The sequence below is a fragment of the Pelodiscus sinensis genome, chromosome 5, assembly GCF_052426305.1.
Source record: "Pelodiscus sinensis isolate ZL-2025 chromosome 5, ASM5242630v1, whole genome shotgun sequence".
Classification (NCBI taxonomy): domain Eukaryota; kingdom Metazoa; phylum Chordata; order Testudines; family Trionychidae; genus Pelodiscus; species Pelodiscus sinensis.
Window position 1 is genome coordinate 62,884,437 of NC_143056.1, and position 26,014 is coordinate 62,910,450.

The window sequence follows — 26,014 nt, forward strand, 5'->3', positions numbered from 1 at the left end:
GACCTCATCCACGATCTCCGCACTAGGCACAGGAAAGTGGCCGGCTAGGGCAGGAGAGCTGCCAGCCTGGCCACCCAGGAGCAGGTGTGCATGAAAATCAAGGGGGTCCACTGAGACCCCCGACCCTGAGCCCTGAGCTTACAATGGCCGTCCTGGGTCAGACCAAAGGTCCATCTAGTCCAGTAGCCTGTCTGCCGACAGCGGCCAACCCTAGGGACCCTGGAGGGGATGGACCGAAGACAGTGACCAAGCCATTTGTCTCGTGCCATCCCTCTCCAGCCTTCCACAAACTTTGGGCAGGGACACCACTCCTACCCCCTGGCTAATACCACTCCATGGACCCAACCTCCATGACTTGATCTCACTTCCCTTTAAACTCTGTTCTAGTTGTAGCCTTCACAGCCTCCTGCAGCAAGGAGTTCCGCAGGTTAACTATTTGCTTTGTCAAGAACAACAACTTTCTCTTACTAGTTTGAAGCCTGCTACCCATTCCTTTCCTTTGGTGTCCTCTAGTCCTTCTTTATGGGAACTCAGGAAGAACTTTTCTGAATGCACCCTCTCCACCCAACCCCTGCTTTTAGAGACCTCTATCCTGTCCCCCCTCCGTCTCCTCTTTTCTAAGCTGAACAGTCCCAGTCTCTGTAGCCTTTCTTCATCTGGGACCTGTTCCCAACCCCTGATCATGTTAGTTGCCCTCCCTTCTCCCCCAGTTTTTTTCAATAAAGACAGAGTCAATGTTGGAAGAAACGTTATCTTTATTTTGTACATCAATAAGAAGGGGGGCTAGGGAAGGGTAAGTGGAAGGAGGTGAGGGAGGAATGGGGTACGAGCCCCCGATGGGGACGACTGGGCTGGCTCTGCGGGCTTCTGGGGGTGGAAGCTCTCCTGCAGCCCCCCAATTGCCCCCTCTCCCCAGATGGCAGCCTGCGGCAAGTGCAGCCGGGCTGATGTCCGAGTGGTGTGATGTGCCCAGTGTGGGTACTCCGGGCACTCCAAGCCAGAACTTCTTTGCAAGCGGGGCACCCCTTAGAACTGTGTGTCCGGGGTGGGGGTCGGGACCCTTTAAGCGCAGCCCTCGGCTAGCCTGAGACAGCATCTCCATGCTCTAAGTCCTCCTTTTATGCCCTGCCGGCACTGCTTCCGGCAATCCTTAAGCCCTGTTCAGAGTCCACTCAATTTGGACTTGCTAGTTCGAATTAGCAAAACGCTAATTCGAACTAGTTTTTAGTTCTAGACGCGTTAGTTCGAATTAGCTTAGTTCGAATTAACTAATTCGAACTAAGTTCGAACTAGCGCTGTAGTGTAGACGTACCCTTAGAAGCATTTTTTTTCTTAGAGAAATCCAACTTCACATTGAATGGAAACATTGTGTTTGCCAGATAGTAACAAGCCAACATCATGAATTCTATAAAGAGAGAATTATGTGTTTAATGGGGGAGGCTGAATAAATATGCTCAGGGGATTACTTGCTTCTGAGTAGTGTCCTTGGGGAAGCAATCAAAGAGTTGTGTACTTTGCATGGAGAATGTTTGTTTTTTTGTTTAGTAGTGGTCCACATCTTCAATGTTAGTCCCTGCCTGGTTATGTGTATAAACAATCCTGGTAGTCTCTCAGTTTTTTAGCATATTTGTTAGGATGGCTTTTGACTCTGAAGATTCCTAGTGGGAAAACTTCCTAATTCTGATGAGTGCAGATTTCAAATCCTTTTCAGGTATCTTTAAGTACTGTTCTGTAAGCTCAGGCCAAGTCTACACTGGCACTTTACAGTGCTGTGACTTTCTGGCTCAGGGGTGTAAGCCCTCCCCTTCCCTGAGCACAGCAAGTTACAGCCCTGTAAAGCACCAGTACAAACGAGGCTACAGTGCTGTACAGTGCAATTACTCCCCTCACAGAGGTGGTTTACATAGCGCTCTCTCCCAGTGCTTCTGACTTGGCCACAGTTTCAGACAGTGCTATAAATTAAGTGTAGGCAATGCCAGTCTCGCAATTTCAGAAATCATGAAACGTGCTTAAAATGAATGAGATTTTAAAAAAATGTTTTGAGTAACTTTTTTTTAAATGTTTTTGCTTTTTAAAAAAACTTTCTATGATTTTCTTTTTTCAAGCTTTTCTCTGAAATATAATTTTAGGTTAAAAACTTTTTAAGCTGAGATTCTTGCATAAGTGCATGATCCTTGGAGGCTGGACCTTTTGGAAAAACATCAGCTATCATAAGACTCATGAGAATTGACAGCAGCTTTAATCTCCTTGTTTATGTACAGAAACTTTCTATAGTCAGAAGAATACTAAACATCCCAGTAGTTTTCTTGCTGAAGGTGAAAGTATCCAATTATCTTAATTTTGTGGAGTTCTATTTGCTGATTGGTTCACCTAGGTGAACCAATCTTCTAAAAGTCACTTCCTGTTGCTGACATTTATTCCAGTTCAGGGAGTGTTTAGTTGTAAAGATTAGCTGGAAAATGACTTAAAAGCAAACACAAATTCTAGAGGTAAGAGAGAATTTCACCCAGCTGCAGGTAAAGAATACTATAGCCTGTGGGAGTGCCAGTTAGAGCCAGTTCCTGCTTGAATCACTTGGGTTGACATTAAGGCTCTTTCTAAACAAATAAAAAAATATATATATTCTTTTCAAAGGTGTAGGGTAGTCATAAATTCCATTTAAGTCCATGGAGGAACACTCTGAAAAGCAGAGCCTGAATGTCTGGTAAAACTCCTTCTTGGAGACTTAGATTGTATGCATATGATTGGCATTTTTCTTTTTTAATTTATTTTTGGAGGTGACATGTTGATGGTAGGGGGACTTGCTGAATAATAGAGATGGAATCTAGAATTGATCTGACCTGTTAGTCAGTAGGGGCGTCAATGTTTAGACTAGACGACTGTAAGATTAACCAATACGGCTGATTAATTCTGTAGACTACACACACTTCCTTACTGCCTCCGTTACAAGGGGGGCAGAGGGAGATAGAAGGGGAGGCCGGAGCCAGTGGCCTCCTCCCACCTTCCCTCACTACTGCCTCTGATAGGGTATGTGTACACTTGCACTCTTGGGAGAGAGGGGTGCAAATTTACACATTCGAAATTGCAAATGAAGCCAGGATTTAAATATCCTGCACTTCATTTGCCTATTTGCATTTTGGCGCTATTTTGAAATAGGCTATTTCAAAATAACAGACTCTGTTTAGACACGGTTATTTCAAGAGAAAACCCTTCTTTCGAAATAACTGTTAAATCTCATTTTATGAGGAGTAAGGGTTATTTCGAAAGAAGGGTTTTCTCTCGAAATAACTGTGTCTAAACTGCGCCTGTTATTTCAAAATAGCATCCGGATGCAATTATGCAAATGACACATGGGATATTTAAATCCCGGCTTCATTTGCAATTTCGAATGTCTAAATTTGCATCCCTCTCTCGAAAGAGGGTGCAAGTGTACACATACCCATAGAGAGGCAGCAGCACGGATGGTGAGGGGGGCAGGCAGGAGCCCATACTCATAAGGGAGCTGGCTTTTAAGCTGGCTGGCTGTGTGTGCCGGCCCTTTGCTGCCTCCTACAGCCACCTCCAGGCTCCCCTACAGCTGGCTCCCTCCAGCTACCTGCTCTCCCCCCGCCCTCCCCCCCCCCCCCCCCGGTAGGTGCAGGGCAGGGGAGGCTGGGCTTGCCATGGACAGAGGCTGCTCCACGGCAGCAGCCCCTGTCCATGGGGGGAGAGGGGTCCAAGTTCCCCCTGGACAGAGAGTGCTCTGGCATCCCATGAAGCAGCCTCTGTCTGGGGGGGGGTCCAAGCTCCCTGTGGACAAGGGCTGCTGCCACCCCATACTGCTGCCTCCATATCAGAGGCAGCAGGCAGGAGCCAGTCTGTGCGGGAAGCTGACTTTTAAACTGATAGAGAGGCTGCAGTGTGAGGTGGTAGGGGGCTCCCTGGGAGTGGGGCTGGGAGCACACTGGCTGCTGGTCCTGCTACCCGGGACTATCAAATAAGTCATGTACAGTAATTCCTCATTTAACACGGTAGATACATTTCAGAAAATGATCATGCTAAGTGAAAACGTGTTATGCGGGGTCAATTTTCCCATTGAAAATAATGGAAAAGGTGGGGGTTGCGTTTCAAGCGCACATGCGGTCGCAGCTCCAGCCTGCATGTGTTAGCAGCTGGGACCGGGACATGAGGTTGGGGGAGAAAGGGGAATGGGTTATAGCAGGGAGGGGAGGTGTTTGGCTCTGGAGAAGGGAAGGGAAGGAGAGGGGAGGGGGCTTGCAGCTGGCGGCTGGTTTTCTCCAGCTGGCCAGTCACCGGCAGCTGCGTGGGGTTTCCTCTGCCTCCTTACAAAGCAGTGGAGGTTTGCTGCTCACTGTGCAGTTCCCCGGTGACCCCCTCTTGCCGGATGCCTTGCATCCAGCCAGAGGGGGTCACCGGGGAACTGTGTGGAGAGTGGCAAACCTACGCCGCTTTGCAGGGAGACAGGGGAAGCGTCACGCAGCTGCTGGCCACCGGCCGGCCCTAGGGAAAATCATGTTATTGCAGGGATGGGGTCATGTTGTTTGAAAAATGTTCCCTTAAAAAGGAAAAAAAAATCGTGCTATCATGAAAATGTGTTAAGTGGGCACGTTTTAAGTGAGGAGTTACTGTAACTGCTAAACTTTGTTGCGGTTACACAACTATTCAGTTACCTGCTATCTAACATCCCTATTAGTTAGGGTGACCTGAAGAGGAGAAAATGCTGCTGCTTTTCCCAGAATCCTGGGGGGAGTTGGATAGAAGTGCTAAACTAATGGAATATTTGGTATGTGAATGGCCTTCAGTAGATTTCCCTGGCAAATGCAAAGACCGACTGGACATGCAGATAATGACTTCCTTCTCTTCCCCACCCCTCAAACAAAACAAACCTTGACCTCTCATCAAATGGCAGCAGGAACCTTCTGTCTGTCCCAGAATGGCAGAAACCCTTGCAGTGCCATTGGCATGCCAACGTATCTCGTCTCTCAAGGAGAAAAGTTCAGTACCAGTTAGGATTGCTAGGAGTCCAATTTTTGACTGGAATGCCCAGTTGGAAAGGGATCCTGATGGCTCTGGTGAGCACTGCTGGTCAGCAACACAGCAGGGACCTAGGGCTAAGGCTAGCTGTCTACCTGCCCTGGCTCTGTAGCTTCCTATACTGGCTGCAAGGTCCACGTTCTGCTCCACCCTCAAATACTGGCTCCATAGCTCCGAACTGCAACCAGTAAGAACTGCAGGGGTAGCCCCTGTGGGTGTGAGGGCAGTGCATGGAGCCTCCCAGGCCGCAGGGATTAGCAGCTAGTTCTTGGGAGCCATGGTAAGCATCACCAGGAGTGCACACCCCTTCCTGCACCCCAACTCCCTACCCTAGCCCAGAGTCCCCTCCTGGAGCTCACGCCCTGCACCCCAGTCATGAGCCTCCCTATTAGGGTTGCCAGGTGTCTGGTATTGACCTGGACAGTCTGGTATTTTCACATCCTGTCCAGTAAAAAAAAATAATTCAGAAAATACTGGATACCTAAAATGCCTGGTATTTTCTGATTTCTGCGCCCCCCCCTCCCCCCAACTCAGCAACCAGGCCCAGCCCCCCCTCCCCCTTACCTGGTTCCACAGGGGAGCTGTCTTCTGGCTCACAGCAGGAAAACAAGATGGCCACCAGCAAAAAGCCTCAAAGGCTTTTCTTAAAGAGGCCACGCTGATTTTTTTAAAATTTTAATTTTTTTTGTTAGGTATTAAACAATCGGGGTCCCTTTTTAATTTTTATTATTTGCTCAACAACTTTGGTCTCCCCCCTTTTTTTTCTCAACAGAATTTTTTCCTGGTTTTTTTTTTGGGGGGGGGGGGGGTCGGTATTTTTGGTTAAACCATCTGGCAACCCTACTCCCTATACACTCCAAGTCCCTCATCCCTGGCCCCACCCAGGAGCCCCTGCCCCAGCCCAGAACCCTCTTCTGTATCCTGAACCCTTCACTTCTGGTCTCTCGCAGAGCCTGCACCCTCAGATGGAGTCCTCATGAACCACTGCCCCAGCCCTGTGAAAAAGAATGAGGACTGGAGAGAGTGAGCAATGGAGGGAGAAGGGATGATGTGAGGCTTTGGAGGGGGAACAGGGATGTTTGGTTTTGAGCATTTAGAAAATCGGCAACCTTAGCTCTGACCAAGTGCTGTTCTTATACTGTGGGTGGCTGGGCAATACACTAAGTGCCCTCATCTTGGCTGGCTTATAACTACCAGCAGATGCTTTTCTGGAGGCTATTTAAGACTCTCATTAACTCTGAGATCATGTTGGCTTACAATACCATGTCTTTGCAAGTTCATAGCGTGTTGCCATGGATGTGAGTCTGTAGGAATAGTCTCATCCTAATAGCTACTGATCGGTATGTGGGGGTATCAACCAGACCTTTATGTTGACGGGGGAGGTGGTGAGAAATCATCTCCAAAATAAGCGTGCCCAGTGCATTTACAGTGCACATGGGAGGGCTGCTGGCAGTGACCTGCCTCTTGTTCAGTAGCTTTACAGGCTGTGCGCAAAGACTTGCCTATTTGAATTGTTCATGGGACCTATGCCATTGAAGTGGCTTCTAGACCTCTACGCACCTCTATCTATCTATCCCATGGCAGCCTTCATGTCTCTGGGGGAAGAATAGTTCCTAGAATAAACTAAAATCAGTTGGAAAGACGTGGATCTTACGGTGTGCAGCCCAGTGAAGTTCTGAAGGTGACTGTGTTTCCTGCCAGCATGGAAGACTCTGGGTACACTCTCATAATAGGAACATAAGAATGGCCATACTGGGTCAAACCAAAGGTCCGTTGAGCCCAGTATCCTGCCTTCCAACTGGCCAGTGCCTGGTGCCTGGAGGGAATGAACAGAACAAACAGGTAATCAAGTGATCCATCCCTTCTGGCCCATTCCCAGTTTCTGGCAGAGGCTGCCCATCCTGGCTAATAGCTCAAATATCTTTTTGCCTTATACCACTAGTTAGTCATCTTGGCTACATTTTTTTTCAGTCTAGCTGAGAGTCCAATATCTTTTACGTATGACTTGTTACTGGGGAATCTTCAATTTGTGGGGCTGTTTCTAGTGAGGTTCCACAAGTATCGGTTCTCAGCCCAATACAAATTTATAAAGTATAATCTAAGGATGTTAAGAGGCAGGTAATTGGCTAATTGTGTAGTCAATACAATTTGTATCAACTACATGATTAGTCAATAAGAGGAGGTGCTTGCGCCAGTCCAGGAGCTATCCCTGCTGCAGCTCTGCAGTTTAAATGTAGTAGGAGCCGAGGCAGCAGCTCGGGGGGAGGGGGGGAGAAGGCAGGTGGCAATGCGGAGATGATGCTGGGGGAAACTGGCTTTTAAGTGGGCTCCCCACAAAGTACCGGCTCCTGTTTCTGATAGATACAGCTGCCTCTGATAGATACAACTTAGGCTTATCAGGAAGTCAACTACTTGCTTACATCCTTAGTACAATCGCCTTGGGAGCACCTAGAGGATAATAGGTGCTAAATAATAACCAACAGGGAATTGTCAAGAACAGATTTCCAGCTTGGGCAGGGGGACTGGCTGAGTGGATAGAGGAGAAGCCGTAGATAGATATATAATTTTACACAAGGCTTTGATACAGCCTTCCTTGGTATTCTCATAAGCAAACTAGGAAAATGTGGTCTCAATGAAACTGCTGCAAGGTGGGTGAGACTCTTCCCGGGGTTACCCAGAGTTGTGAAACATCTTGATGCCACCTGCCCTTAGAGTGAGGTAGCCTTGTCAGTGTCGCAACTCCACAGGCAGTATAAGCACTCCCCTTGAAACCCTGCAGGCTCTGCTGCTGTTTTACAGATCAGTGCTCACATTCCGTTTGTGGTCCCCTGGACACTCCCTCCATTCACAAATTCACTGCTTCCAAAGACACAATGCACCCCTTCTTCCCATTCCACCTCAGAGAACTGCTCTGCTAAATACACAGCACTTGGATACATTTACAGTGAAATCAAGTGTTCTTTTAAAAAACAAACCAAGTATTGCTCACCCAAAATGCTTGTGTAACCTTGGGTGGGCCAGACTTCATTGCCCTTCTCCAGTGCCTTAAAAAAACCTCCCATAGAAAAGTAGCTGGAGACCCAGAGTTCAGTCTGTAAGGATTTTCAGCAAGGATTGCACAGGGTCAGCCTCCCCACATTCAAGTTCCAAAAGGAACTAAGGAAATTGATTTAATTAAATAACTTTATTTTAAAAAGTTATTTTTTTTATAACCTAACATAGATATTTTATAGCCCACAGACATTATCTTCACAGTTACAATACACATAAATAAAGAGAAAACCAAAAGTAAAATTTGAACAGTTCAGTCCACACAAAATTCAGTAAGAAGAAACTGAGGAAACCCAAAAGCTTAGGTTTAGTTCACCTGAGTGTCTTTGCTCACCAGATCTGCACAATATGCTGAATCTGAACCATCTTCCCTCCTGTTGCTTGTAGGAAGCCTCAGCTGGAATCCAGGCAGACTCTTCCTCTGCTGTGATCACTACTAGCCAGACAGCTAACTAATTAACCACTCAGATAAGTCACTTAAAGAGAACTCTGTTACAAGAAAATACAAAAACTGAGAAACAAAATAGAAATGACTCTTTCCCCATTAATACATTTAAAGAAAAGCTGAAATATCACACTAGCTGAGAAAGTTAACTGGAACAGTTTGCAGCAGTCCCTGTCTACGGGGGTCTGAGCTCCCAGAGCCAGAACTGAGCTGAGGTGCCTGCCCACCTGGCTCTTAATACACTTTAAATGCAGAGCTGCAGCAGGGGTAGGTCCCGGACCCGTCACAAGCCAAAACTGAGCCAGGCTGCTGGCCAGCCTGCTAAGAATTTGCTGGCAGGGAGAGGGAAATGCGTGTAATCTATAGCATTAATTTATAAGCTTTTGCTTATTGGTTAATCTGGTAATCAACTATACTATTACATCCCTATTGGAATAGTGATAGAAATGTAGCCGTGTTAGTCTGGGGTAGCTGAAGCAAAATGCAGGACAATGTAGCACTTTAAAGACTAACAAGATGGTTTATTAGATGATGAGCTTTCGTGGGCCAGACCCACTTCCTCAGATCAAAGATAAAAAAATTTGATCTGAGGAAGTGGGTCTGGCCCACGAAAGCTCATCATCTAATAAACCATCTTGTTAGTCTTTAAAGTGCTACATTGTCCTGCATCCCTATTGGAGAGCAGGAAGAGCAGTCGCTGCAGCGGCAGTGACTGGAGCCCTTGGCCCTAAATCATTGCTGGAGCACAACGCAGTGCTCCTGGCAGCACTAAGGCTAGTGCTGCCCCCAGTCTTTAGTTTGTGTAGTCTGTAGATTTCCTGTCCTTTTGCCTAAGGCTCTGTATGCAAATGGGCCTACATGCTGAGGCATGGCCTTACAAATAGCCAGACAGGAAACTAGTTGGTTTTTTCATTCTACCTGAAAGGAACATTTTACATCCTCACTAGGGATGCAAAAACACGGTTAAATATGTAACTCCTAAAAATCCTAGCAGTTACCCACACTGCAGGCTCTGCAGCATAAAGCTTATTCTGCAGAGCCCATACTGCAGCAAGTTCGCCAGCAGCCAGCTTATAGTATAAATTGGCTCCTGGGGCAGCAGCTGGTTCCCCAGGAGCCAGTATGTAACTAACTGTTACAGATAAGCTGATGCATTATCAGTTAGTGGTTTCACTCTTACATCCCTACGGTTCACCCTTGATCCTTGGTCTGGTGCTACTCAATATTTTCATTAGTGACTTGGATAATGAAGTGTAGAATATGCTCATAAAATTTGTAGATGACCCTTAGCTGGAGGGTTCGCAAGCACATTGAAGGAAACTATTAGATCCTATTAGAATTCAAAAGGATCTAAATTGATAAATTGGAGATTTGGTCAGCAATCAGGATTAAATTTAGTGACGACAACGTACTCTAGTTAGGAAGGAAAAATCAAATGCATAGCTGCAAAATGGGGAATAATTGAGGTACAGGCGATGACCCCGGCACTTATGACCTAACTGGTTCCTGGAGAACCATCGTAAGACAGGCCATCATAAGTCGAACCCTTATTTTCCATAGACGCAATGTTATAAATGGGGGTTGCATTCCTGGCCCGCTTTGCCTCCTGGGAGTTGTAGTCCCCAGCCCACTGGGCCCAGAGCCGGATGGGGGACTGTGCTGGGTGGAGGCGGCTCCGTGTGTCCTGGAGCCAGCGGTGCGAGCTGTGCCCAGAGCCAGCCGGGGCTGCAAGCAACTGGCTGACCCTGTGGTTCGCTGTGCAGGTGGGCTTCGGAGACCACGCTGGGCTGGAGTAGGGGGGTCGTAAGTTGAAAGGTTGTAAGCTGGGGGTCGCCTGTAGTTTCTCTGTACTAGGCATGAGTGAGGCATCTGCTGGAATACTGGGTCCAATTTTGGGTACCAAACTTAAGTCCAGAAGAGAGTGACCAGAACGGTGAAAAGTTTAGAAAACCTGACTTAAGTCCAGAGGTTAAAAACTGGGAATATTTAGTCTTGAGAAAAGAAGATTAAGGTGGGAGGGAAGACCTCAATAAGTCTTCAAATATGTTACAGCCAATAGGATGAAGATCAGTTGTTCTCCATGTCCATTGAAGGTTGGAGGAAAAAATAATGGGCTTACTCTGCAGCAGGGGAGATTTAGGTTGGATATTAGGTGAGAAAACTGTCACTATGGGTGGGTCTAGACTACAGGGTTTTTTCGAAAAAAATTCCTCTGCATCTAGATTGTTGCTGCATTTTCTAATGTAAATTAAAAGAATGCGGCAATTTTTTCGACCATGGAAAACCTCCTTTTACGAGAATAACGCCTTTTTTCGAAAGTGCTCTTTTGAAAAAAGGTGTTATTGAATGCGAACTGTGCTTTTTCTAAAGAGAGCATCCAGACTACCTGCCTGGGTGCTCTCTTTCGAAAAAGTGGCTCGCTTTTTCTAAAGTACTGGCTGTAGTCCAGATGCTGTCTTTCGAAAGAGGCTTTTTCAAAAGTATCTTTCGAAAAAGCCTCTTTCGAAAGAGGTTTGTAATCTAGATGTAGTTTATCTGAGGATAGTTAAGTAAAGGAATAGCCTACCAAGGAATATGCATAAATTGTTTTTAAAACCTCCAATGATGGAGATTCAAAACCCTTGTCTGATAGGGTGATCCAGCTACTTTAGATTCTGCCTCAGAATAGGGGAATGGCACTAGCTGACCTTCTGAGGTTCCTTCCAACCTCACACTTTTACAAATTATTTTTATCAAATATTAGGTGGAATAAAATTGGAGTGGTGCATTTGACTAAAGGGATGTGTCAGTGTCACTTATCCAGACTGCTATGCATGGCTTTGTGCTCAATTTCCCATCAAATATTTTAATACCACCAAATGCAAGGTGTTATGTCTAAGAAAAAAGAATGTGAGCCATAAGTACTGGATGTGGTGGTGGAAAGAACTTGAGTATCCATTGTAATTCTGTGGCTAACAGGTTAATGTGATGCTTTGCTTTTTAAACAGGGGATTGCTTAGTGGTGAGGTGATAGTGGCAGTGTAGAGGTTCACAGAGACTACTAGAATATTTTTGTCCTGTTTTTCTGTCAACACTCTTAAAAGATGTTGGGAGGGGAAAAAAGGAGATGGCTCAAAGAAGAGCTGAAACGAATTGTGGTCTGGAAAATGCATCTCACAATGGGAGACGTAAGGAGCTTGATTCTATTTGACTTATTGAAAAGACGGCCAAGAAATGACTTGGTCATGAGAAACATTTACTCAGGAGGAAGATGCCTTTAATGCCAAAGGAATATTTAATTGAATCTAGTCCGCAAAAGACATGGCAAGATCTAATAGCTGAAACTCCAATCTAGAAAAAACTGAAAATAGGTGTAAATTTTTAATAGTGAAAGTGATTAACCATTGGAATAGATTACTAAGTGATTTGGTGGCCTGATCCTCCCTCTGTAGTAACCATTTACAACACAGTACAGCCTGTTCCCGACTTATGAACTGGTTACGGACCAAGCAATTGGTCGTAAGTCAGTTCGTTCGTAAGTCGGACCCCATTGAGTTACACATGACCATGCTGTTCGTAAGTGCGGATTGCATGCGTAACTCGGGGTCCGCCATTTACGACAGCTTTGGTCGTAACTGCGAATGGTTGTAAGTCGACCGTCCACAACTCAGGGACCGGCTGTATAAGGCTTTTCTAGCTGGATTATAAATCAAGACTGGATGATTTCGTAGATTGTTTGATTTTGAATATAAATTATTGGGTTAAGTTTTATGGCCTGCATTCTGTTTTTACAGGGCCTGTTCTAAGGGTTAGGATTTACTTTTGTCTCTTACACTTCCCAGAGTCGCCTTTTTTATCCGGATTGTGTTAGTGACGTGAAGAGGTCCTTGGGATGGCATTTGTACTCTATGCAAGATTTTTTTTTTTTTTTTTTCAAGGAGGGAGGTTATATTGGAGACAATATGAGTTTTGAATGGAAGCATGGAATACGTGAATTATATCACCTTTTTCAAAACAGTTATTGAAGGGCATTAATTGGTATAAGATTTGAACTGATTCCTTGTCTGACACCAACATTAAATTGTGTGCGCACGTGTGTGTGTGTGTGTGGGAGGGGGATGTTCCCCAGCTGTAGGTATAGTTCCGTTGTTGCTTCTTCCTACAGGTAGACTCTCTCTAAGTAGTTACAATTGGCTCGGACACTGCAGTATGGATTACTGACTCGTCACATTTAATAATGGAGGAGATAGTTGAGGTAAAAGAAATAATTCTGCTCCAGACCCTTGAAACTGACCCGGCGTTCCTCGTGTGCACTATTTCGCTGTCTTAGAGTGACTTGCTTACAAACATATTATGATAAAAAAATCTTCTGTTTTAGTGACTGGAACCTGTATTTATTCAGTCTGAGACACTCCCATCCTCTTCCAGATTGAGACAAGACCCCAGTTCCTCTGCTTCTTACCTAAGCCCTTTTTTTGCCTTTTTTTCTCCAGATGATAAGCCTCCCATAGCCCGGGTTGGGATGGACATGAAAGTGCAGCCTCAGGAGCCAGTGTTACTGAGAGGTGCAGAGAGCACAGATGACCATGGGATTGTCCGTTATGATTGGAAACTTCTGCTTGGTGACACCTCTGTGGTGCTGAAGGTAGGGAACAGAATCAATGCAGCTTTGCTTTCCCTGAAGGTCATGCAACCTTTTTGGTGTAGACAGCAAGTATCAGAATCTTATGAGTCACTTACTTTTCCCTTCCCTCTGATATTGCAGCTAAATGTCTGCTCTTTATCTTGCCTCTCTTTGGACTGAGTTAGGGACAGAGGAGTGGAGGAAAGAAGCTGCATCAGAATGGCAGTTTCCTATCCATATGCTATTTTATCTCTTCCTCTTTCCTGTGCATCTTCTATATTTTGTTTCCCCTCTGTCTTCACTTGGTGCTGTTATCAGTTCGTGAGCTAAATTTTCTCCTCTCTATCAGGAGACTCTCAGCGCAGGCAGTGAACAATCCAGCTGTGTGTTTGTGTGATGTCTGTTCTATTTGGCTGGAAGAGAGAGAGAGAGAAGATCATATCTAAAATGCTATAACTACCCCTGCTGCTTAGTGTGTGGTGTTGAGCTAGGTAACTGACCCATAGTTCGGTTCTCCTATACCCTGATTGCTAGCCTTCTCCCCTGCAAATGGGCTCGCTCGTATCCCTGAGGCACTTCCCTAAAGCACTGCTCCTCTTCTCAGTGGGCTGTTCTCTGATTTCATCACTGTTTTGGATACGTATTTCTCCCTGTTCGAATCCTGAAAGGCTACATGAGCTAATTTAAGCCAAGGATCAGGACCGATTGATGCCAGCTTTCAGATGTGCTGGCTGGTGTGCCCAGAGACCAGTAAATGCAAGGCAACAACTGCTCACTTGAATGTCTGTCACTGAGGCATTCTTTACATAAGGCTTTATCACTATGCTACAGATGGGGAAACAGAGGCACGGGGTTGACTTTCTCAAAACTGCACAACAAATCCATGGCAGAGCTGGGAACAGAACCCATGCCTCCTGACTCCTGTTTGGCTAGAAGATCTTCAGGGCCTGTAACACTACTAGGAGTACAGTACTGGCAAATCTCAAGGATAGTGCCCCAAGGACACCAGTATCTAGATGGGGCCTGTTAGGGTGCTGAGGTTCTGGTGTTATCTCCCTCCCCTAGCACCTCAGCAGCCAGAATCTAGCCCATAGAGGTAAAGAATCCCAAAGTGTTTTACAAGATGACAGTATGTGGAAGCCTATTTCAGGTGTAACTAAGTGGCTCTTCTGATGATGCTGCAGAAGGGGAGTCGGTGTCTTCTTACCTTCCGTTAGATGGACAGGCGGACACACTCACTTGCTATCTGTCTCCCTCTCTCCCTTCCCTTCCCCCTCCCTCCCCCACTCCTCCCCTCCCCCCGCCCTTGGTTTGATGTGCTAGCTCCTTGTATGACGTTGTTTTTCTTTCTCAAAGAAAGATAATGATGAAGTAGAGCTCTCCAACCTGCAAGAAGGTGTGTACGTCTTCCAGCTCACTGTCACAGACAGTGCTGACCAACAGGACTCCACCAACATTACCATCACGGTCCTGACAGCTGAACAGACCGAAGGTGAGTTTACCCAGATAGACCTTTAAACTAGAATCTCCAGAGGTCCCAGCTAAGCTAGCTTGCTGATAATCTATTAGAGCAGCAAAGTATGTTACCAGCATTCTTGTGGAGGATGATGGACAAGAATACCATATGTTAGGGGGACTGGAGGCAGGATTACTGTATGTTTTTTCAGATGAAAATTCAACCCACCATGTCTTAACTTCATTAGTGTAAGATCTTCCCATCCACCATGCCTGTCTCTGTTTCTCCAATCCCCATGCAAAACTTAACATGTGATAATGAACTGACTGTGTGTGTGACTTTGCCCTTTATTGGATGGGACCGGAACTGCTCAGCTTTATATCACAGGCCTTAGACTGCTAGCTGCAATTTTCCTTTAGCGCAAGTAAGAACTTGTGCTTTTGGAGGAGGAGTACGTGGGGGAGGGAAGGTGTCTATGAAGTGCCAGGTTCCCCTAGTGTGCGTGCAGCATAGTGATAGCTATCCTATCAAATCCTAAATAGCCATGGATTTGATACTTGCTACAAAGCATTGTGTCTGATAAGCAAGCTGTTCAGAGTTGTGTGTCAACAAGGTAGTGTGAGTTCTTGGTGGCCATTTGGCACCAGTGTGTTAAGCAGAGGTCTCCTCCCTCCAATCCCGTACAACAGTAAACACATTTCTGTAGAATGCCGACAGGAAAATACTTTCAGGAGGAACCTCCTTGGACTGAGCTCAAGATATGTGCAGACTTTGGGAGAACTCTTTCCTCTGCCTTCCCACAAGCCACCAGTGCCAGTCCCTGCCCTTCATTTGTGGCCATGGAGATGGGAGAATTGATGCCAAATTAGCAAGGTCCTTGGTAGTAAGCATAACCTGCAGTCATCACTGCTGGTCTAGCTCATCTCCTGATATTTCAGCAAGTCCAAGCATCCATATTCCAGCTATGGAGTTGAAGTAAAATAAGCCCTGGCCTCGTATGCAGCCTTTTGGCATTGGGGTGTCTTTCTTACATTGCAGAATTCTGCTTGGCACCTAAAAAGGTGGGTCGGTGCCGTGGGTCATTTCCCCGCTGGTTCTACAATCCAGAGTCTCAGCAGTGTGAGAGATTCACTTTTGGTGGTTGCAAGGCCAACAAGAACAACTATGTCTGGGAAGAAGCGTGTAAACTTGCCTGCAAGAATGTTCAAGGTGAGTCCATCTACAGAAAACCCCCCGAGGTCAGTGTGAGTTGATTCCATTGATTGGCATGCACTTGGTATGCTGGTTAGTCTGAGGTTTGTATCTAATAGTCCAGTGCTCTTCACCATGGTGTGAAAAAGTTCGTTCAAGGTCTGTTTACTACACTTCTGTGGCCACTGACTAGCCTTCAAAATCCTCTTTCTGCCACCTCTACATGTAGCCATGGAACAAGATAACTTGGCATGGAGGAGTCAGAAATTCCTCTTTCCCATAAAATTCAGCTTTCTACTTACACCCGATAGCAGTAGCACAGCCTTTAAGAGCCAATCAGCAAAGCCTGCAATGTGATGAATTCATGGTGCCTCTTCCAGGCCTTTGAGCTTAAGGAAGGGGCAGATGAATGGAGATAGGAAAGAGCTTGACCATCTTGGGAAGGAGTGAGATGGGAGGGACTTCAGAGCAGTCAGTACTTTTCCCAGCTTCCCTCCCCACACAGGCCTTGGCCCTCCTGTAACATGCAATATAGGATTCTGGTAAACAATCAAACTGTATATGCTTGTTCCAGGGAGCCATTGCGCTAGGGTAGCCTTACTTCCTGGGTGAGGCATAGACAATATAGAACAGACTCTGATTCACCAAAATGATGTAACTTTATTCTTTTCTCCAGGTTCTTCTGGAGAGCGGGCCCAGCCAGGTAGGTTTCTCATACCTCTGTTTAATGTGCAGTTTGTTCAGTAAGTGTGAATGAGGGGGTAGGCAGGGGAGGAGATTGAGGCTAAAATCTCATCTCTGTGGCTTTATGGCTAGCACTTCCAAGTCTTGAAAGGGGAACACATTTACTTCCTGGGAAAAGATGGTATTTTGCTTCATTCCACACTGACTTCCTTGGGAGTGGCATTGATGGACTTTGAAGGAAGTACTGTCAGGCTTCCCATGCACCAGGAAACTCCCAGGTTGGCACAAGCACTTCACAAGGTATCTGGGTGCCAGGAGGTCAGGGATTTCTGGTAAACCTCCCCTCCTCCAAAGCCAATAATCTTTCTTTGTATACAGTGTGCAATGGGAGCTGCCAGCCATTCCACTTCAAATGCAAAGATGGCTGCTGCATTGATAGTTATCTGGAATGCGATGAAACTTCAGATTGTGCCGATGGATCAGATGAAGCAGATTGTGAGATGTGTAAGTACTTGGATGTCTGCGGCCAGAGCTTCCCGACTTTAGTGCCTGAAGTTGGATACATCTCACTTGACACTTGTGGATCCCATTTACTTAATGCTCATTGTAGCGTAGTACTTTGGTCTGCTAACTCAGTCTTATCCCTCACCGGTAAACATCTTCCCAACACTGCCCAGTCACTAGTATTTGTGTTCCAACACTGCTGATCACACTGTTCTTGACTCTCCTACCACCTGAATTCTTCCTCACACTCTCTCCTTCACAGTCTACACTTTTGTCTGGGACCCACAATATTCTGTCCTGTCCTTTTTTTCCTTATCTTATCCCTGAGCAACCTGGTTTCATGGTTTCATGTACAACCTCCAAATATTCTTTGTCACCTTGACTTCTCCTACGCTACATCTATACTGCACTATCTCTTCTGCAAAAGCTTATGCAAATGAAGCACAGATTAGCATATTGCTGTGCTTCATTTGCATAATTAATTAGGGACCCTTTTTTTCGCAAGAGGCTTTTGCCCAAAAAGGAGCGTGTATACCGCTCCTTTTTGTGCAAAAAAACCCCCTTGCACAAGAGCCGTTCTTCCTGAAAAAATGAGGAAGAACGGCTCTTGTGCAAGAGGGGTTTTTTGCGCAAAAGCCTCTTGCTCAAAAACGGCCCCTAATTAATGATGCAAATGAAGCATGGCAATATGCTAATCTGTGCTTAAGCATAAGCTTAAGCATAAGCTTTTGCGGAAGAGAGGTGTAGTATAGACGTAGCTTTAGTCTTTTAAACATTGCAGAGATGTCCTGCTAACAGATGTGGCACAACACTGAACTTCTTAACCTCCCCCTTGCTTCTTGGTCATGATAGATAACTCCTGGGATCTCTTCTGTTTTCCTGTCCTACAGCTTGCATATATTCTGTAGGTCCTCACTTTGAGATGCTCAAGAAAGAAGTATTGATTTTAAAAGCCTGAAGTAACATGACCCTCACCCTCCCCACCTTCACTTGGGAGGCCATTCCATAGCAAAATACAACTTGCTGTCAGGTCATATTTCCTGATAAGGAACTTTCCCTTCCTTGACTTGATCCCATTATTTTTATTAGTCACAATTCCATACATAACTCCTCTTCCAGCTTGACTTTTTAAAATTATCTTCAAATATGTGTGGCCCTTGCTTTATAACTTCTTTTCATGCCTTATATATGATAACAGCAGAAGGGAAAAGAGAGCAGCTAGGTAGTGTCCCACCAAGACCTTTCTCTTCACATACCTTGAGAGGAGTTTCTTTCATATTTGAGCCGGAGAGTGCACATTTCTATCCTATGAGCTGTTTCTTTCTTTTTGCAGATGCATTGGAATTCAATAGACTACGGAAAATCAATGTTACGACTGAGCAAAGTATGTATCCTGAAATGTTACTTTAGCTTTCTTCCATGTATTTTCCTAATGCATAGTGGGGAGTTACCTAGTCCCAGAGAAGGACTCTTGCCTAGCATAAGCCAGTCACTGCCTGACCAATCCCATTGACACTGGATCTAAAATTGTTTTCTGAATCTATTTCAACATTGTTCATTTGCCTGAATATAACATATGGAGATATACAATCTCATAGAGCTGGAAGGGACCTTGAGAGGTCATCAAGTCCAGTCCCCTGCCCTCACAGCAGGACCAAGTACCATCCCTGACAGATTTGCCCCAGATCCCTAAATGGCCCCCTCAAGGATTGAACTCACAGCCCTGGATTTAGCAGGCGAATGCTCAAACCAATGAGCCATCCCTACCCCCTAACTGTACAGAGGAGGCATAACCAGAGTAAAATGCCTTAAACAAAATAAGCAGTGCCATGTTCCTCCAAAAAACTCCTACCCTATTCTCCCCATTCAGTAAGTTGCAAGACACTCGCTGCATCTCTGTCTAAACTTGGGACATTTAATTGCATGCTCAACTTTGCAAGAATTTGAGTGTGTGATTCTAGTACCACACCTGATGCCTAGACCACAGCCCTATGCCTTCTGGTGTTTATATCTAGTTACTGTGGAGACTTATGGACGTGTGGCAGTTCTGCTTGGCAATGTCCTTCTTATAAAGTGATCTTTGAACACTTGGCAGCCAGGTCCTGGTGCAATGTTAGATGGATGAGAACCTCAAGATTAACTTTGGACTCTTTTCTCCCCCCCCCCCCTTCCTTGTGTTCAAATATCCATTCTAACCTACCAGCCACGGCTCTTGGGCTTGTTAGCTCTTGCTCATTGCAGTGGTTGCTCTCCTGCTCTGTGGAAAGGGGAGAGTTACCCTCTTTAAGCCTCCATGCTTTGGGCTGTCTTCACAGGGAAGTGATTCCAGAATAAGGTGGGGTGTGAATTTAACATGCTAGAGCTATTCTGGAGTAGCTGTTGCTGTCAGTTCCTTTTGTAGTCAGGTCCTTACTGAGGGGAGGGGGCACTGGAATCTCTCTTATGATGGGAGCCCCATTCGCTCCTTCCTGCCTCTGCTAAAATGCCCTAATCGGCTATGTTCCCTCCCCCACTCCCTGGGCTATGAGAGTTGCCAGTGCTGGAATTGGTTGTCAGTTATATGAATCGGATGTTGATGGCCTTTGCTCACTCTAGGACAGGGGTTGGCAACCTATGGGTCACAAGCCAAATAGGGCTCACGAGGGAGGCAGGGCTCTTCTGAAGCTTGAGTCCAATCCCTCTTCCCTGGCTTCCCCTGCAACAGGGAGCCCTGTGCTGGTGCTACTGCAGGCCTGGGCAAAACAATCCAGCCCATGGTCACAGCAGGGAGCCCCCAGGCAGACTCCCCTGCTTGCCTTGCCCCTGCATGCCACTCAGAAAAGCATCTGCTCAGCCATTTGTGCTCCACAAACTGTGAGCCAGGAAGGGAGCAGGGAGTGGTGCTTCACGGCTGCTCCCATGCCCAGCACAATCCCATTGGCCAGTTTGTGGCCAATGGAAGCTGCGTGTTTCAAGAACAGACAGTGCGCGAAGCACCAATCCCCCTCCTCTTAGGCTCCTATTCACAGAGCACATAGCCCTGCAGCCTGGGGTGGGAGCCAGGCCAGGCCAGGATCCTGAGAAACATTCTGGACTGCTGCTCTGGAGTCTCACTGGTAAGTCTCCCTGCCAGAGCCTGGCTCTGGCACCCAGCCCCTCCCTTCATCCCCTGTGCCCCCTTCCTCTGCCCATGCCTCCTCCCAGACCCTGCACCCCAATCCTCTGCCCCAGACCACAATCCTTTGCTTCTCTAAGCCACAATCCAAACCCCTGAACTGTAATCCCCTGCCTTAGGTCACAATCCAGACTCCTGCACCCCAGTCTCAGGCCACAACTGCCTCTTTCACCCAAATTCAGTGGCCCCCAAACCAAAAAGATTCCCCACCACTGCCATAAATAAAGACAATGTTGAAACCTTTTGTGCTGGACATAATATTTTACCTTATTTAAAACCTGAAGCCTGGCCAACAAGCCCCCAGTTGGGGCCCAGCCCCCATCTGCCTAAAGTAACATAACACTCTTGGACTCCCCACACACCAACCCTGAGCCCATCATACACCTGAACCCCCTGCCCTGAGCTCCTCATACTGCCACATCCCCAGTCCTCTTGCACCACAACAACCCCAGTCCCCTGCCATAAGAACAACAGAGGACAGCATGAATCAAGCAGGGTTTGACCAGTTACGATATAAACTTCAAGGAAATGCATGAAAAGATGCAACAACAGAAGGCCCACTAAATATTAGTCTGTGAATACAATGTTTCATTTATGCTATTATTAATCATTATCAATAATATTAAGTTGTATATTTTTAATCATGCAAATGGGTATTCTTATACGGCTCTTTGTGGACCACTTGTTCTGAATTTTGATGTAGTTTGGCTCTTTGGTTTGAAAAGGTTGCCAACCCCTGCTCTAAGAAATAGGTGCCACAAAGTGTCTTGGAGACTGAGCAGTGGCACATGGGGCGCTGGAGGAGTTGTACTGTATAAATGTGCTGGTTGAGCCCAACACCTGTTTTGCTTTGCCAGGTCGCTGTGTGGATTTACCAGACATTGGGCTGTGTCAAGATAGCATACCCCGCTGGTACTACAACCCGTTCACTGAGAAATGTGACCGCTTCACCTATGGGGGTTGTGAAGGCAACCAAAATAACTTTGAGGAAGAAGAGGAGTGTCTGAAATCCTGTGAAGGCATCACAAGTAAGCAGGGATCTTATGGGGTGAGGGAGCCAGCATCTCTGCCACTGTGAAATCCTCTAAGCTAAATTCTATGGCTCCAAATAGGCCGGAGTTCTGCAAAACATGAGTTGGACCCTTGCTCTCTAATCTTGGCTTCTCTCCACAAAATACCTCATTCTGTCAGATTGCTCACACAGAGTACCCAGAAAATAATACTCTGTAGTAAAAACTACCCAGACACCCTCCTTTCTTGAGCTCCTTTACTGCTGCGAACTGGAAGAGCATTTTGGGTATTGACATTCAAGGTGTTGGCTTTTGGCTGGCCTGCCAGAGAAAACTCCAATAGCTCTTGAGGTTGGAATAAAGTGGTCTGGCAACTGTATCTCTTTTGCCCTCTTCAGGCTCATCATGTTGATACAGTGATGCAGGAGGCTAAATGAAATATTGGGTAGCGGAGACGCATGCCCCAAAACTCTGGGCCCTCTCTGTAGAGACTGTTGGTTCAGATGTGCTAAAACATGCATCTAGAGTTTTACATGATCTAGTCCAGATTGTGTCTTGTCAGAGTGTGGGGGGCCCAAAGAAGGGATTTCACTAGCCTGTGTCTGTAAGGAAGCAGCTTCCTGGTAGAGAGATTCCTGCTCTGCCACTTCTCTGAAGTGTTGGGTGGATCAATACCTCCTGGTCCAAGAGTACACTTTCCCCTACACAGGCTGTCAGAAGGGACTCTCTCCCCTCCCTAGAACCATGTATTTGTAGAGAAAGAGAGAAGCAAGGAATGGACAGTTATGCCCTACCTGGGTTGAGGGGGTGCTGGAAGGAATACTCAGGTATGCAATTTGAATCCAGCATGAGACTGTCCTGGGAGGCTGGTGTCTTCCCTCCATGATCCCAGCTCTCTTATGAGACTGTTGTTGGTTTTTTTTTCCCTGTGCAGAGGCGGACGTGATTGGCCAGAGATGGGGAGCACATGTAAACGATCCAGTTGGTTTGAGTAAGTAATAATTCTACTCAAGTGTCATATTTGTCACAACCTTTCCTTCGCACTTTCATGGCGTGTATTTCACTTCATTATGGGGGAAAAGAGGCACAACACATCTAACATAGGAAGTGGTGTGGTCTGTATAAGACAAGGGAAAAAGATCTATGCAACTGCTTCCCTTCTCTCACTCCTGTGTGACTCAGTTGACCTCCATAGTTACACAGGGGTGAAACAGGAAGAAGAGACATGAGCCCTATAATCTGTAGGCTTCAAACAACAGCAGGAAAGCCTCTCTGCCCACCCTCTTAGCCAGGCTGGAATGTCATGCTGTAACCTTGATAACTGATAGGTGAGACACAGTTGGGTATTTGAATAATGTTGGTTGATGTGAGGGCGGGGTTGTATGTGTTCAGTGATACTAAAGCTCCTCCCTACAATTGTAATGAGCCTGAAGATAAGTGTCTTAAACAACTCTCCTGTTTTTAATGTGATTTGCCTGTTCATCCATCCCACACCTGTGCTGACTGTTTTTTACCAGAGTAAACTGCTCCTAAAATGACTCTTCTCCATTTCCAAAGGCCCCCAGAATAATTGTTTCTTTCAGACTTGCCCCTGTCCTCAAATTCGCCACACTTAACTGACTTCGGTGCTGGTTACATTAGCATCACTGGAGACTGATACACAGAACAGCTATAGCTTGGGCAGTAGCACTACAGGTTTCCTCACACTCTCCTGCCAATCTATCTTATCTGGAGGAACTATCCCTTTGGGGTTCCTTCTCTAAGCCCAGTCATTACTTAGCCTCCCCGCAGAGACTCCCCTTGATGTTGAGGAGAGGCTTGGTTGTTTAATATGAATGCCCAACCTCCAAGTAGCTGAACAGCCTTCAGATGATGATAGGTTTGAGAGCTGACTCAGTGGAACTTGAACCATGACCTGGAAGTGAAAAGCTCTGTATGGTCTGACCAGCCCCTTATTGATCATGCTTTTTCTTCACCTCTACCTGCTCTGGAGCTGAATATCCCACTGTCCTTATTGAACATTGATACAATCTGCTTTGCCATCACCAGGCAAAGGAGCTCTGTACTTCTTGCTCATTTTTGCCTGTTAATGCCACCACAGAAGCAGTAGAGCTTGTAACTGTGTGTCCCCCTTGCAGGTGGTTTCGAGGTGGCTATTGCAGTGGTCCTTTGTATCTGCATAATGATAGTTCTGGTCATCATTGGCTACTTCTTCCTGAAGAACAGAAAGAAGAACAGCCGGCGACGCCAGCCTGCCACTGCTACCAACTCAACCCTCTCTACTACAGAGGACACGGAGCACCTGGTTTACAACAGTACAACCAAACCCATCTGACCCCCAAGTACTTCCCACTCATCGGGCACAATTCCATATACTGTTTGTGTTAGAAACAAAGGCCTAAGCCTGAAGAACTCTTCACCTCTTTTTCTGTTAGAAGATGTTTGTAGCGTGGCAGTTGGCACAAGCCAAGCCCCATGTGCTTGTCTGCTCCTGAAGCTGAAGGTATGGGGAAGGATTTTAGTTCACCCTTTGACTTTTTTCCTCTTCCCCGTCTCAAGCAATCTAGACACAGCTCTGAATGTTTCTGTGCCTTCCACTCTGTGAGAGTGGCCTTCCATTTTAACTGAAAGGATTTGCTGTATCTGCTGAAGGGGTTGTTTTGACCTTTGTGTGGCATTAATTTTTCCACCAGCACACTCAGGGCGAGCTATTTTAATTTTCCTGTGACATTTACATCTGCCTGCTTTGGGTCTATTCACCAACCTCCTCACATCCACCCCACCCCCAAACCACTTGCCTTAGCTGGTCCTGTCTCAATGCCAAACTCGGGGGTCTCACTGACAGATTTTGGGCTTGTATGCTTCACATGACTAGCCCAGTCAGTTCTGTGAACTGTCACTTTCAAATGATTGCTCTTCCTATGACAGGAGAGGGTGGAACATCTGTTTCCATTGCTGTTTGAGTTTTGAATAGATCTTACAGAAATGTGCAGCTAACATTTTCCCAAATGATCTGCAGTAAGTTTTACCTCCGCCCTTCTTTGTTTTCCCCTCCTCAAGGGTTGCCCCATGTCTGTTTCTCAGGAGGACAGTTTGGTCTCTGAACACTCTTTGCAAACAGGTATATTCTTACTCAAAGTGAATGAGGAGTCCCTAGTTTTCTAGTGAGGCCTGGGAGTTAATGGAACCTCCACCCTGGCATGTTTAGCCTTGCCTCAGCTGTGCTGAGCTACTGCCACCTGTTGGCTGTTCATGGCAAATTCCACCATAGGGAAGGGGCCAGTCCGTGCAGCCCAAGGTAGCAGATTAGGTTTTTGGAGGAAGAGGATACAGGGTGAAACGAGCAGTTTCCCACCCAGGCCCCAAAGATGGACAGTGGTGAAATTGAGGGAAGGAGGATGGGCGAGTATGTTGGCCTATTGTCTCAAACTACAGAGGGTACCAGCCTCAGCTCTGGTGAAACTGCTCAGGTGCCTCTGGATTTGCCCAGGTGATAGCCTTCCTCAGTGGCAGAGCTGGGCTATCTGGAGCAGCCCAGTGTTGCTGGCTTGTAACTTTTGTTGTGAATGTTCTTTTATTTAATATTTTGAGGCTGACCACCCCACGCAATGCCAGAGTGCCCCACTACTGATTGATGTACCCGAGAGCTCCCCAATTTGGGCTGTGCAGAGGAAAGCAAAACTACCTTGCTTTCTTTCTTATGCTATTTTTTTTCTCCCATCCCTATTTTGACTGGAACAAGGTGAGTCCAGCTGCTAGCAGTGAAGTCGAGCGCCAGCTCCGGGAGGCTCGGAGAATTTACCCGGATACTAATCCCTGTACTTGCTCACATTCTTGTTGAGTTGCTGATTATGCAGTCCCAACCCCAGGCTGAGACTAAGCCCTTTACTCTGCTTCTCCCTGTGAGTGATGGGCCCTGTCACCTCAGCCATGCACCACTGCACCTAACAGTCCATGCTGCTTTTAGAACAGAACCCAGCTCTGTGTTTCTAGTTGGGTGAGGATCCGTCTTCTGTGAAATGCTTCTGAAGCGTTGTTGGTTAATACTGGGATTGGAGCCTGCGCTCCCCATGTCTGCTGCTTTGAAAATAGTCACTATGAAGTGATAACCTGGATCATTTTCTTTTTATGAATTGTAAAAATGTTTAAATGTATGTACAGAATTTTTTTTATGTTTGCACACAAGTGTGTGGGACCCTAACCCCAGCGATTTGTGGCTGTGGAGGGCTGGTGCTAGTTGATGTCCCGGGGACGGTTGTGATCATAATCTCTTCTCAAATGGAGTAACATACCCCTGGGGAGTGAGTCCAGCAGGGCTGCCTCTTAATGAATGGGGTTGGAGATGACTCTCCCCAAGTTGCTGGTGCTCTGATTGGAGAGTTGATATCCACAGTTGCCCCCTGAAGGGTTGGGCATAGGGCAGGCAGACACCTTTCTAAGTGTCTGCCAATGCCAGACTCTGTTTTCTAGTCTGCCTTGCAACATCTCTTCCCTGCCCAGCCGCCTGTCCCTTTCTACTCCCCACTCCCCCCCCCCCCCCGCCCCATGCTTGTGTAAGAATCCTTCACTCTTGATTTTGCTCCCTCTGTAAATGCAGGTTTTAATAAAATGTTGTTCATCTCTATCTGGCTTGAGAGAAGTGTCTGAGGAATGTTGTCCTCTCTGTCCATGAGGAGTCTCTCCCCTCTGCCACCTCAGCACCAGCCTGCCTGCTCTGGTGGTAGTGGCTTGAGACTGAAGTGGCTCTGTGGTATCTGCATGGGGGGGAGGAATGATCCCACACAATTAGGGGGGTGGTAAGTGCAAAATACTCTAATGCTGAATGCAGTAGAAACGCTTCATTACATAGACAATGACTAGGTCCCAGGCATTCTGGGAATGA

General features: G+C 46.4%; 1 protein-coding gene across 2 annotated transcripts in view; it reads left to right on the top strand.

Annotated features, from left to right (window-relative positions):
* Positions 1–25,756, top strand: part of SPINT1 (serine peptidase inhibitor, Kunitz type 1) — a 35,947-nt gene extending 10,191 nt beyond the window's left edge. For both annotated transcript variants that reach the window (XM_089778481.1, XM_075927118.2), the window contains exons 3-11: positions 13,003–13,154; positions 14,490–14,625; positions 15,628–15,798; positions 16,457–16,483; positions 16,843–16,968; positions 18,302–18,352; positions 20,980–21,150; positions 22,067–22,123; positions 23,271–25,756. In XM_089778481.1, the coding sequence (XP_089634607.1) occupies positions 13,003–13,154; positions 14,490–14,625; positions 15,628–15,798; positions 16,457–16,483; positions 16,843–16,968; positions 18,302–18,352; positions 20,980–21,150; positions 22,067–22,123; positions 23,271–23,467 (1,088 nt within the window). In that variant the 3' untranslated portion in view covers positions 23,468–25,756. The remainder of the gene's footprint in view (positions 1–13,002; positions 13,155–14,489; positions 14,626–15,627; positions 15,799–16,456; positions 16,484–16,842; positions 16,969–18,301; positions 18,353–20,979; positions 21,151–22,066; positions 22,124–23,270) is intronic.
* The last annotated feature ends 258 nt before the right edge of the window (positions 25,757–26,014 follow it).